The sequence below is a fragment of the Aplidium turbinatum genome, chromosome 18, assembly GCF_918807975.1.
Source record: "Aplidium turbinatum chromosome 18, kaAplTurb1.1, whole genome shotgun sequence".
NCBI lineage: Eukaryota > Metazoa > Chordata > Ascidiacea > Aplousobranchia > Polyclinidae > Aplidium > Aplidium turbinatum.
In genome coordinates, this window is record NC_137489.1 from 1,020,730 (window position 1) to 1,033,146 (window position 12,417).

The 12,417-nt window shown below is 39.7% G+C and overlaps 1 protein-coding gene across 1 annotated transcript; it reads left to right on the top strand.

Annotated features, from left to right (window-relative positions):
- The first annotated feature begins 1,355 nt into the window (after window positions 1-1,355).
- On the top strand, window positions 1,356-11,935 carry LOC145787982 (3-phosphoinositide-dependent protein kinase 1-like). Its single transcript, XM_082599822.1, has 5 exons — window positions 1,356-1,835; window positions 1,990-2,134; window positions 2,934-3,616; window positions 4,915-5,065; window positions 10,122-11,935. Exons 1-5 carry the CDS (start codon window positions 1,554-1,556, stop codon window positions 10,391-10,393), a joined length of 1,533 nt encoding a protein of 510 aa, XP_082455948.1. The 5' UTR covers window positions 1,356-1,553; the 3' UTR covers window positions 10,394-11,935.
- The last annotated feature ends 482 nt before the right edge of the window (window positions 11,936-12,417 follow it).

Below are 12,417 nucleotides of genomic sequence, written 5' to 3' on the forward strand. Positions count from 1 at the left end.
TCAATACAGGCTTTTGCCTGAGGATGGGTTAATTTTATGTCTGGTTTTCTTTCTCTATCCCAGTATTATTTATGATGGCCGCTCATCCACCCAATATTGGAACTGGCAAATTTAATCCAACACTTTTCATTAGGCTATCATTTACTAATATACCAGTAGCCTACCATATGCTGTTTTTTGTGGTTTGTTTTTTGGGTTTTCTTGCCTTGAAAACTACAGTACAGCCTACTACATGATTTACTACTCAGGCACGTTTTAAACCTTTTAAGTTTTTGTCACCTTTCCTGTTCATTGATGTGCTGGTGGCCTATATCGACTGTTGTACTGTAGGCCTAGTTAGTATGATCTTTTTTGTCCTAGACACGTTAATGACGAAAAATAAAATGAGTAAGTTAACTGTCCGGACATTTTGTATGCTGCCAATCACGTTACAGATATGATCAAGTTCAGCAGAATTACGTAGGGATAAACAAATATTTATCATTTATATAAATTAACAAGAGTGGTGAAATTGACTATGTGATGTTCAAAAAAGGCTGTGGCTATATTTACACTATATAGTGTAATAATAGCCTCAATACTATTGCCAGATAAGGAATTCTGCCCTAATTTGAGAAAAGTTTAAAGCTGTTGAAAGCAGAAACTTGTATTTTGGACATTTTTTTTAGTCCTGGGCAAAAATCAAAACCCTAATCTTATTCCAAACTCTAAACCTTACCTTAACCCTTCCTAAATTTAATCCTAACTCTGGCAACACCTGATTGTAACCATGGCATTAAGTGTGAAAAAATAGCCACTTCCTTCAAAAAAATATCAATGTGACGCCCCTCCAGAGCATGTAGATGTGTTTCAACAAAGACACTTAATAATAGCAAGCAAAAAAGTATAACTGCTCGAAGACCATGTGTTCCTTTGTTGCTTCTTGTTGTTTCAACCACCATACAGCAGTACGATACAAAACATCACTGTGATCCGAGTAGGGGGGTGTGGCAGAGTGTGGCCGCGGACCACATTATCATGTAAAGACCGGAAACTGTCTGCGGGCCGCTCAAAATCCTGTCGCGGGCCGTATGTTGCCCTCCCCTACGCTAGACATTCCAAATTGAGCGTTTATCCTTAAGCCTCAGTTTTGACGTAATGGAGCCGGAGCAGTAGTATCAATGAGCTCCGTAGCTGAAGCAATTTATGCCTGCTCCAAAGCCCTGGCTATAACGATGCTTTGCTTTTTTAAGTGATCTTTTGCAATATATATAATATTTGATGTACGGTATGGTAATTTTTTTGCCTTTGAATTGCAATGCATCTAATGTTCTGGTTTAGATTCAAGATTCTTGGGAGCTGGTATACAAGTTCCCCCACAATAGGTATACAAGGTATACAACTATACAAGTGGTAAGTCATGACAAAGGCAGGACTCGACCAAACATATAGGGTGAAACTACTTTACCTTTGCTTTACTGTTCACACACTTCAATCCACATGTTTTGGTCAATTCCTCTTTGTCATGAGTTACCAGGGGGGGGGGGGATTTGTATACCAGCTCCAATTCTTGAATGTGTTTCACCCCAATTAGCATAATATTGATTGTCTATCGACCAGAGAGTGTTGAATCTGGTGAAATATTTGCGATGGCAACAAATGGTGAAGGAGTTGAAGTATTACAAAAGAAGTCTCCAGTCAAGAAGAAGAAACCAGAAGACTTCAAATTTGGCCCGACACTCGGAGTAGGGTCATACTCAACAGTACGACTTGCTTGTGATAAAGAAACGGGCATAGAATATGCTATAAAAATATTAGAAAAACGTCACATTATGAAAGAAAAGAAAGTGCCACAGGTACCAGAATGCTTAGTTGCATATCACCTATGCTTAAATCAGTCAGGTTTAGTAAAATTTGGTAAACTTCACAATCTTTCAAAAATTATTGCATCATTGCAAAAAGATAAAATCAACTAGCTTAACTTTTCAGTAATTTTTATTTTGCCTATAGGTGGAACGAGAGAAGAAAGTGTTGAGTAGACTCAACCATCCGTTCTTTGTGAAACTATATTTTACATTTCAAGACACGGAACGACTTTATTTTGGATTAAGCGTAGCAAGAAAAGGGGAATTGCTATCAAAGATAAAACAATTAGGTAAGAAATTTCATAATTGGACCAAGCAATTGTCCAGTTTTAATCTGATGACTGCCGGATCTACCATCAACTTCAATAAATATGACTATGTTTTTATGATCTAATGTTCATTAAATCTTGTACTGGTGAGGTCTGTAGTTTTTGTTGTATTTCCACATTTGATCATTGTCTAAACCATGAGCCTTTCTAGAAGCTTCTCTGCAACTCGAGATGTAATCTGCGCTCTGAACTTGCAGAGTATCTTGGTCTCAGCTACTTGGTTATTAGAAATCTTTATTATATTTTGTTGTTGTTAGCTTTGGCTACCTGGGTAGAAGAGTCGTCATACTGCACTATGATGACTTTAATATGTTACATTTCATGGTTAGTTTTCTATAAGGTTCTTACATTATAAGTCTACAACAAGAACCTGTGATCTTCCCCTGCAATATTAGTACCACTACTACACTTGTACTACAGTTGAATCAATTACACAGTTTATATTACAATTTGCCTACACTATCAAAATTTTGAATTGCATTACGTACATTGTTCTGAAATTTTCAGATTATAATTATTTCCAAATGTAATTATTGACGGGTTTCAAGTACAGAAATTAAATGTTTCAACTTTTATGTTCATCGATGATTTTGTGCAGTGTGACGTGATCATTGACAAATAGAAATGTATATATTTGATAAATATTAAGTTGCAATGAAGTAGTCCTTTTGAACCCAACTAGTAGCTCTACTAATAGCTACTGAACCCCAAGTAATTTACTGATCCTGATCCATTAAACGCGCTTGTGTTTCGTTTACAGGTAAATTTGATGTTGAATGTGCGAGATTCTACACTGCTCAAATTGTATCAGCTCTCAAGCACTTACATTCACTGAACATCGTTCATCGCGACTTGAAACCAGAAAATATTTTATTTAACGATGAAATGCAAGTTCAAATAACAGACTTTGGGACTGCCAAGGAGCTTCCGACTGACGATGGGGACTGTCCAGGGGCACCTAGACAATCATCATTTGTTGGTACAGCTCAGTATGTGTCCCCTGAGTTACTGAAGGACAAACAAGCCGGTACAAGCTCGGACCTGTGGGCGCTCGGCTGCATCATATTCCAAATGCTCACTGGCAAGTATCCTTTCCAAGCTCCCAACGAGTATTTAACATTTCAGCAGATTTTAAATCTCAAATATGAGTTTCCTGATGACATCCATGAAGACGCTAAAGACCTCATTAGCAAATTGTTAAAGTTGGATCCTCTACAGCGGATAGGTTGCGTCTCATGCGGGGGTTATGAGGCGCTAATGTCTCATCCTTTTTTTACTGGGGTGAATTGGGACAACTTGCACATGGCCGAGGCCCCTGACGTGATGCGACACCTTGCAGACAACAGTTCTGATGACGAAAGTCTAACAGAACTAGCCGAGGGGTTTGACCAATCCCTTGTCACTGAGTTCAAGCTTCAAACCTCTCAAGAACGAAAGACTACAGTGAGTTTTTCATCATTATATTCTACTAAAATTTAGTTCAGTGATATGAAGATTTCCTGCATGATCACTTTGGCTGTCAGGCCTCGAAATTCGTTTTTGATGACAGCGGACAAACGTGTCCGGTCTGAGCAGCTATCTCGGCGGACAAATTAAGTTTCACGGCGGACATACCAGTTTTAGCGTCGATCGTCATGCTTAATCACTTTATCTTGATAATTCTTCGCTGTTTGAGAACTATAGCTACGGTCTAGAAGGCTTTTTAAAATTTCAGCGAAGTCACTTTGAAAGGTTTTAATCACCGAACGAGGTCGCGTAGCTTCTTGCGTCACAATGCTCTGGCACGAGCCGAAAAACTTCTACACTAACGCTACTATTTTCTGCTGTGCAAAGTTTCAGAGGCTTTTTTCTTTCTTACTGTAATACCAAAGCTTAACAAATTTTGCTGCATCTTGCTGTAATAGCCTACTCCTATAATCTAATTTTGTAACCAACCTTGCCTTACCAATATTACTCAGAGATCAAAGCCAGATATTGTGAGTTTGTGCCATAAAACTTGAACTAAGTTGCGCTGATTCATGTAGAAGTACCGGTACTCCCATCGATTCTTAGCGAAGAATTCACCTTTGTTACGCTGATTCAATGTCATCAATCGTTGAAGCAACGTAAAAATCGAAAGTTTTCCTGGTTGAATGGAAGCTAACGGATACAGTATTCACATTTTTTGGATGCGCGCTAGAATGCGCGGGAAATTATATTCTCGCAACAATTGTTCGTGCTTTGCAATGACGATTTGCATCGCTAGTTCCTCTGTTATTTCTCGGCGGACAAATATGTCCGATATAGATGGTACTTCCCGCGGACATCACATGTTGTGACGGCGGACATGTCCGCCGTGAATTTCGAGGCCTGGCTGTGCATCGCATATTCTGTGTGACACTGCGCTACGTTTTTCTTTGTTCAATTAAATCCTTTTCATTTTATTGTTTGCTTGTTAGGAGTCGCCCTGCTCTTAATTGTCTGCCTTGATCTTACAGCTGCTACACTGTGCTACTTCAATATAGTGCTGTATTTCTCTGGCTTGGTGGATAGTGTGGCGTCCCATGGTTGTGCTGTTGGATGTGGGTTTGATGCCCACCTGGCCACAACCTGATGATATTAGGCTTGGTTTTCACTCGGCATTGCAGCTAAGTAAGGAACCGCATGCTGGCTGACCGTATCGCTCAAACCGATGGTTCCTTTATAATCGCAATGACGACAAGCCCATTACAGGAGTTCTTTGTATCATTGTAAATTAACAGGGAGAGAGTTTATCTACAAGTGACCCGGATGATATCAATGGGTTCGGACTCTCAGCATCCATGCCGAAGGAGGAGAGAGAGAAGTGGATGAGGAGGCAACATTCTTCCGAGTGGGATTATTACGCCGAGGGGAAGCTTATTCTCAAACACGGTAGGGCCATTAGAGGTCGGTTTATATGGGACAGCCCGTAAAGGGGATGGTCTCCTGGATTGCAATCCGTGTCGAAATCCAAAAAGTTAATTTCGTCTTTCTATGCACTTCTCTTGCCTAACTTGTATATCTTGTTCGTTCATCATGTGGGATATTACGTCGTGGTTGCAGATTTCGATCAAGCGGACGGGAAGCGCATTTATAATCTGCAGGCCGCTGCAGCAATCACGTGATATTCTAAGCGTCTTTCTCGAAATGTTCTGATATGAAGTGAATTCAACGAGCGACTCGGCATCTACAGAATAGTTTGGAACATCATGACGTTGGTTCGATTCCCACCGCTGCCATTATTTTTTTAAATTACCAAACAAACTTCAAAGCAACAACCAATTCTTCGTTTGACTGCTAGAAAGGTCACAAGGACTGCAGTCAGCTGGTTCATAGGGAAAGGTGTCGTATCTTTAAGGTGTTTACCGGTCAAAACACTCCATCTGCTGCAGCGACTTGCAGATTACAAATACGCGGACGGGAAGGCAAGGAAGCCAATCTTCCTGTCCACCTCCAGGCATGCCTTTAACAGGCCTCGAAATTCGTTTTTGTTGATGGCGGACAAACGTGTCCGGTCTGAGCAGCTATCTCGGCGGACAAATTAAGTCTCACGGCGGACACACCAGTTTTAGCGTCGATCGTCATGCTTAATCACTTTATCTTGATAATTCTTCGCCATTTGAGAACTATAGCTATGGTTTTGAAGGCTTTTAAAAATTTCAGCAAAGTCACTCTGAAAGGCTTTCATCAGACGAACTGCGTGCGCTTGAAGAGTCAAAGCGCCGTGTAACTACTCAATACGTTGCATAACTGATTAACTTCTACCGAACGAGGTCGTGTGGCTTCTTGCGTCACAATGCTCTGGGCACGAGTCGGAAAGCTTCTATACTAACGCTACTATTTTCTGCTGTGCAAAGTTTCACAGGCTCTTTTCTTTAAGTTTATTTTTGCGTGTCATGTGAGCGAAAGTGAATTTTCCCTGGGCCTTTTCTTTCTTACTGTAATACCAAAACTTAACAAGTTTTGCTGCATCTTGCTGTAATAGCCTACTCGTATAATCTAATTTTGTAACCAACCTTGCCTTATCAATATTACTCGGAGATCAAAGTCAGACATTGTGACGTAAAACTTGAACTAAGTTGCGCTGATTCGTGTAGAAGCGCCCTTACTCCCATCGATTCTTAGCGAAGAATTCACATTTGTTACGCTGATTCAATGTCATCAATCGTTGAAGCAACGTAAATATCGAAAGTTTTCCTCCTTGAATGAAAGCTAAGGGATACAGTATTCACATTTTCTAGATGCGCGCTAGAATGCGCAGGAAATTATATTCTCGGAACAATTGTTCGTGCTATGCAATGACGATTTGTATCGCTAGATCTTGTGTTATTTCTCGGCGGACAAATATGACCGATCTAGATGTTACTTGCCGCGGACATTACATGCTGTGACGGCGGACATGTCCGCGGTGTCCGCCGTGAATTTCGAGGCCTGCTTTAAGGGGACACTCCTGATAGAAATAATTTTTTTATCAAAAAACTTTTTTGTATCTAAAAAGTAAAATTCATCAGGATTCTCAACATGGTAAAATTTTCAGGGTTGTCGGTATTTTACCCAACCCAAAAAAACCCGGGTGGGTTTTTAAAAAAAAAAACACTTAAAAAACCCCAAAAAAACCCATAAAAAAACCCAGAGCATCATATTTGTGCAGTTTTTATTAAAAAATTAAAAAAAATGAACAAAAACACTACAAGGCACTTAAAACAAACTTTAAATTAGGACTTAAGGATGTGATTGTGAAGTAAATTTTCAAGAATAAACTGAAAACGCAGTGGATATTGTACAGTACACAAAAATCAAGTAATGCCACTTTGTGTATACTGCACTAAAACTCATTTATGCCAGAAGGCCTTATAGTTAAACTGGTGAAAGTACTACTCTACTGTCGGAATGGCCCGTTTCGGCAAGTCCGATTCGACGAGTCCAATTCGGCTAGTCCGATTCGGCGAGAGCCCTTTTCGGCGAGTTCCCTATTCAGTGATTTTTTTTTTTAAATTATCGGGTACCGTAGCCTAATTATTATTGCCGTTTTAGGGGTTGGGGTTAGAGGTTAGGGTTAAGATCTTATTTCAACGTTTCACGACATTAAAACGATGTAAAAGCGGCAATGATAATTAGGCTACGGTACCCGATAATTTAAAAAAAAATTACAAAAAATCGCCGAATTGGACTAGCCGAATTGGACTCGCCGAATAGTAGCAGACCCCTCTACTGTAGTCTGTATATATGATGTAAAATGCAATTTAGGAGGCTATTTTTAAAAAGTAGGCTATTTACCAATTACAGATTCTGGATTCTAACCATAGGCGCCTAAGCCGTGGGGGCCAGGCCCCCACGCATATTTCTGCGTGGGAGCAACTTTTTATGCTGCATTGATACATAAGATAGATGAACCAGCGATCGGCAGCAGGAAAACATTTTTAAATGCAAACCGCAACAGTTTCGCGATAAATAATAACTAGAACGAGTAGCGATGCTACAATCCCACCCCAGACAAAAAAATCTGTCATTTTTACATTGATTTAACGTCTGCAGACGTGTAAACAGATCGTGTAAACAGATCAGACAATGTAAAAATGACTGATTTTGCTGCCTGGGACATAGCAAAAATCTACCATTTTGCGTCGATTCAATGTCATCAGATGTTGAATGCACCCAAAAACAACATAATTTGCTACGTTGACGCAGCGTGTGTTTAGCTCAGGGGTGGGCAAACTTTTTTGTACTGAGGGCCACATTTGAAAAAATGTTGCAGCCGGGGGGCCGCACACTCTCATTACAAAGTAGGAAAATTTACCCGGTGTGTAAATAAACGCATATTCAATAATTCATATTAAACACAATTTTTTTATTTCACACTCAGTTACGTTTAAAGCTATGCAATCATCATCACAAAAGTTAATGAGATTTTGTGCAACTGTTTACAGTTTTTCACAAACTTTTGGTTTGGTTGTGTCTTTTTAAATTGTACTCCTTGAAAACAGCCACGGGCTCACGGCACAACAAGCAAACTGCTTTATTCCCAATTTCGATAAAATAGTATTTAACAGTCCATTCCTTATTGAAAACACGACTTTCGTCTTCAATCTTTCGCTTCTTAACAGCACTCATTATTTTAACAGAGTAAAAATATAAATCTTTTATTTTTTAACAAAAATCCTGTCGAAGTAGAAAACATTAAACTGTGCGTCTTAAATAACAATGAAAAGCTATTTGGAGGAAAGTAGAAGTACTGGTAGGCCTACCGTAGCCGCTACCGTATTTGTATTTTATGATCAAACAATGCGTGAGAGCATGTTGTAATACATGCGCGACTGACGTGTGTGTGTTTACGCACTGAAAGTGATGAGAAAAACACACTCGTAAAGGGAATAATATTTTGTCATGTAACCTGTTTAATTAAAACAATAAGTGGTGAGTAGTAGTTTCTGCAAGTGCCAGCGGGCCGCATAAAATGGTCTCGCGGGCCGCATGCGGCCCGCCGGCCGTAGTTCGCCCACCCCTGGTTTAGCTTAATGCGCTTGCAAACAGACTCAATGTCGCTTTCGAAAGTCGAAACCTCTGCAGAGAATTGTCGCGGCAGTGAATCGCTTGCTGTGAAAATGAACTTGAATTTACCACTAACCAACGTAACAAGGGCTGGTACAAACCGAATTGCGCACACGCGGCATAATCAACACAACAACGGACTCGCGCAAACTGCATGGCACACACACGACCGTTGCCATGGAAACCAGATCAAAGGCGGGGAATATGCGCATCTTTTGTTTCATCTGCAACACGAAAACGGGCGTATTACAGCGAATTGAAACTTGAAAGCTGGTCAGCGATAAGCTGCGATATTGTAGTGAAAAGGGAGCAATGTCAAGTCGAAAACTTAATCAAACGTCTCTCCGTAACTATTTTTCAAGGGCTGTTTACGGATGTCAGCAACTTTTAAATTTATTCAAGGTGACGTGCTGTTGAATTGATGTAAACATGAATGATTTTGCTTTCAACAGGTATATTTTCAAGCGTATAATCAAGTTAGTATTTTCATTCCATTTACAGTATACCTTTTAGTAAACCTTTTCGTCTCTTGTTTCATGCTAATGAATCTAGTTTGTTGCTAAACTTTATGCTGTGCTTAGCTTGAAGAGTCGCAGTCCATCAACCGCTAGCCAACGCAGACGCATGGCATGTGTTTTTGTCGAGTTTTGTTTATAAGAATTAACGGTAGGTCGAACGTAGCGATAACTCTGAGTGTGGCAATTAAAGCAATCCTAGTGTGACGACATAATTACGTCATCCATCTGCGTGACATTTTGCTGAAAATACGTTGCTGCTGATGAAACACGCTTTCGCCCCCCACGGCCAAAAAAATAGTTAGGCGCCTATGATTCTAACGCATGGCTGTTTCAGAGCATTTGCCTAAATGGCCACGCAATCGCTCATCCATTACTATATATTATTATATATATACAGTATAAATGATAAAAAATATTTAAACATGATGGCATAAATGCTCCTTGCCTTCAAATCTAAAGCGAATAATGCAATAATGTGATTTCTACTAAGGTAGCATTAACTTGGTATAGAAATCAGTGGATGATACAACATCCAACTTGATCTTGAAATTAATGGATGATGCAACATTCAAGCAGCAACACCTCTAGTAGTAGTGCATTATTTTATTGAATTATGCAAGCATGTACTGTGAGTGAAAGGCACTTCATTGGTAAAAAGTAGTTTTGAGGTGAAATAAGCATGAATCTACCTTTTTTACATCGTTTTTTAATAAAACCCAAAAAAACCCGGGTTTTTCTCAACCCTGAAAATTTTGACTCTATTCAATGTCTTTGTGAGTCAAAACTTAGACTGTTTCAAAATTTTTTAAATTAAAATTAAATTGTTTCAAATTAAACGTTAAATGGTGAAAGCCTAATGCAAATAAACCTTTGACTTTCAGGACAACTTGAAAAGAAGCGAGGATTTTCCATCAAGCTCCGTGAGTTTCTCCTTACCGAAGGCCCAAGGCTTCTTTATATTGATCCCAATTCAAAAGAGGTGAAAGGGGAGATCCCCTGGTCCCAAGAACTTAGAACCGAGCCGAAATCTTTCCGGATATTTTACATCCACACGCCGAATCGAACATACCACCTCATTGATAAGTCGAACAATGCGATGAAATGGTGTAAAAAAATCGATGAGATTAAAAAGCATTATTTCGGCGACCATTGAATCGACCATACTCAATTACTCATTCATTCAGTTCGTTTATTTTCCTCGAAGCAGTACCAGAACGTTTAAAAGATGCAAAGGAATGTTTTTGAATTTTAACCTAGTGAAGTTACTGTTTTTTTTCTGGTTACTTTTCAGTTGATCTGGCCCTTTTTTAATTAGATTTTATTTTGATGTTTCCACACTGCCCTCTGTTGGCAACTTTGGTTATTTGTTTATGTATCATTTGTTTTGACCAAAGTCTTCCGCGAACTTGTCCAAATCTCAAGATCATAGCCCAGCTTGTGGGATCTTTGATTGTAGATTTCTTATTCAAATAGACGACATTTAGCAAAAGTAAAAACATTTATTCAAATTTATCAGCGTTGCAGCGGAATTGTAGTTAGACTTACATGGAACCTTTTCATATCAAGCTATTTGGTGCTGGTAGAATAAGTTGGGTTTGTTTTGTCAAGCCTGTTTATTGTAAGTGTCATAGTCGACGCTGTTGCGCTATTCTGACAATCATGTTGGTGGAGGCCGCATGCTGGGCTGGTCAACCCCGGCCGCTGTGTCCCAAGGTGCCCTAATTGTCTTAAAGGTTTGTTATAAACATCCATTACCGCGATCGCGCCGAGCTTGGTTTATATTTGAATCTTCTTCCTCGTACTCAGAAAGTCTCTGAAATGTTATACTTAGCAGTCTTGCATTCTTGTAGAGGCTTTTAACTACTGACACAAAGCCAGTTTCCGAGATTGACAGAGTGAAGTTCCGCTTGTTGAAATGTTTTTGTTGAGAAATTATTCCATCCACGTGGTGCCGCTGAATGGAGTTCAAACGCAGACCACGAAGGCCGAACCAACGCCGCTTCCTTGATCTTGACTGTTTTTCATGCAGCAAGTGTGGCTTTTAACCAACTAAGCTATCGGGGTGACCCCTCACATATACACAGGGTTGCCATACCGTCTTTATTTCTAAGATCTGTCCTTATTTTAAATGGCAATATCTTGGAAAAATTAATTGTTCTTTTTCTAAGAAATGTCCTTGTTTTTGATTTAAGTCATTATTTTTATTTTATTTTAAACAATTACAAATCTTCTATCTTTTTTTGGGAATATATCAATGAGTGGTATCACCAGGGGTGTTGACAGGGGGTCTAGGTGGTACTTTTAGATCCGTCCCGGAATATTTAGGGGGCCCGGATTTAAAAGATTCCCCGCGACTTACACCATTATCAGATCTAAAGGAATTGCCATCAGAGGTAAAACATCCACTTCAGATGATAAAGTACCGGGCCCCCTTCCTGGTATCGGGCCCACTTCAGCTCTCTGGTGGTAAAATAGCCACTTCAGCCACCAAACAGTAAAATAAGAATTTAGTTTTGTCTGGTATGTAAAAACAGTCTCATGTTTTTTAAGCTATTGTGGTTTGTGCAAAAACGTTTGTTTCGTTTCGTATGAAAATTAATTTTTTAGGTTGTCTTTATTTTGGGGTCGATGGCAATCCTGCATATAGATTTGCGCTTTGTCACCGACAAATTATTGTTGAAACTTTAGAATTAGATAAATACAATAATAGGAGAATCGTTTTAGTGTGAGTGGTGCAGGTTATTTTCATTTGAAAAAATACCACAAAATCTTTAAGCCTTATTGGAACGTCCCGTAGGTAACTTCGGCTCAGTTTGTTATTTCTGACCTTCACAACGAAAAACAATATATGCCGAACATAGCAGAGGTCTAGAAAAAGGTAGAAACGACGAAACGCGGACGTTGCAACGTGCATGATATCAAACCAGGACAATCAGTTAAAGACAAGACCTTTGCTATGTTGATCGACCTTGGTGGGTTATCAAAAGTGTTGATGGTCTTGAGGAGAAAACTCTGATGTGTTAGCTCATCACTCTTGTCCGCAACGTTAGCTCAGTGGTTATGCGCCCGGCTCAAGACCACGCGGTGCTCTGGGTGTGCGCTTGAGCAACGCATTTCAGAACTGCTCTCCCTTCAGCGGCACCTAGTGAATGGAATAATTTCCTGGCAACAACAACA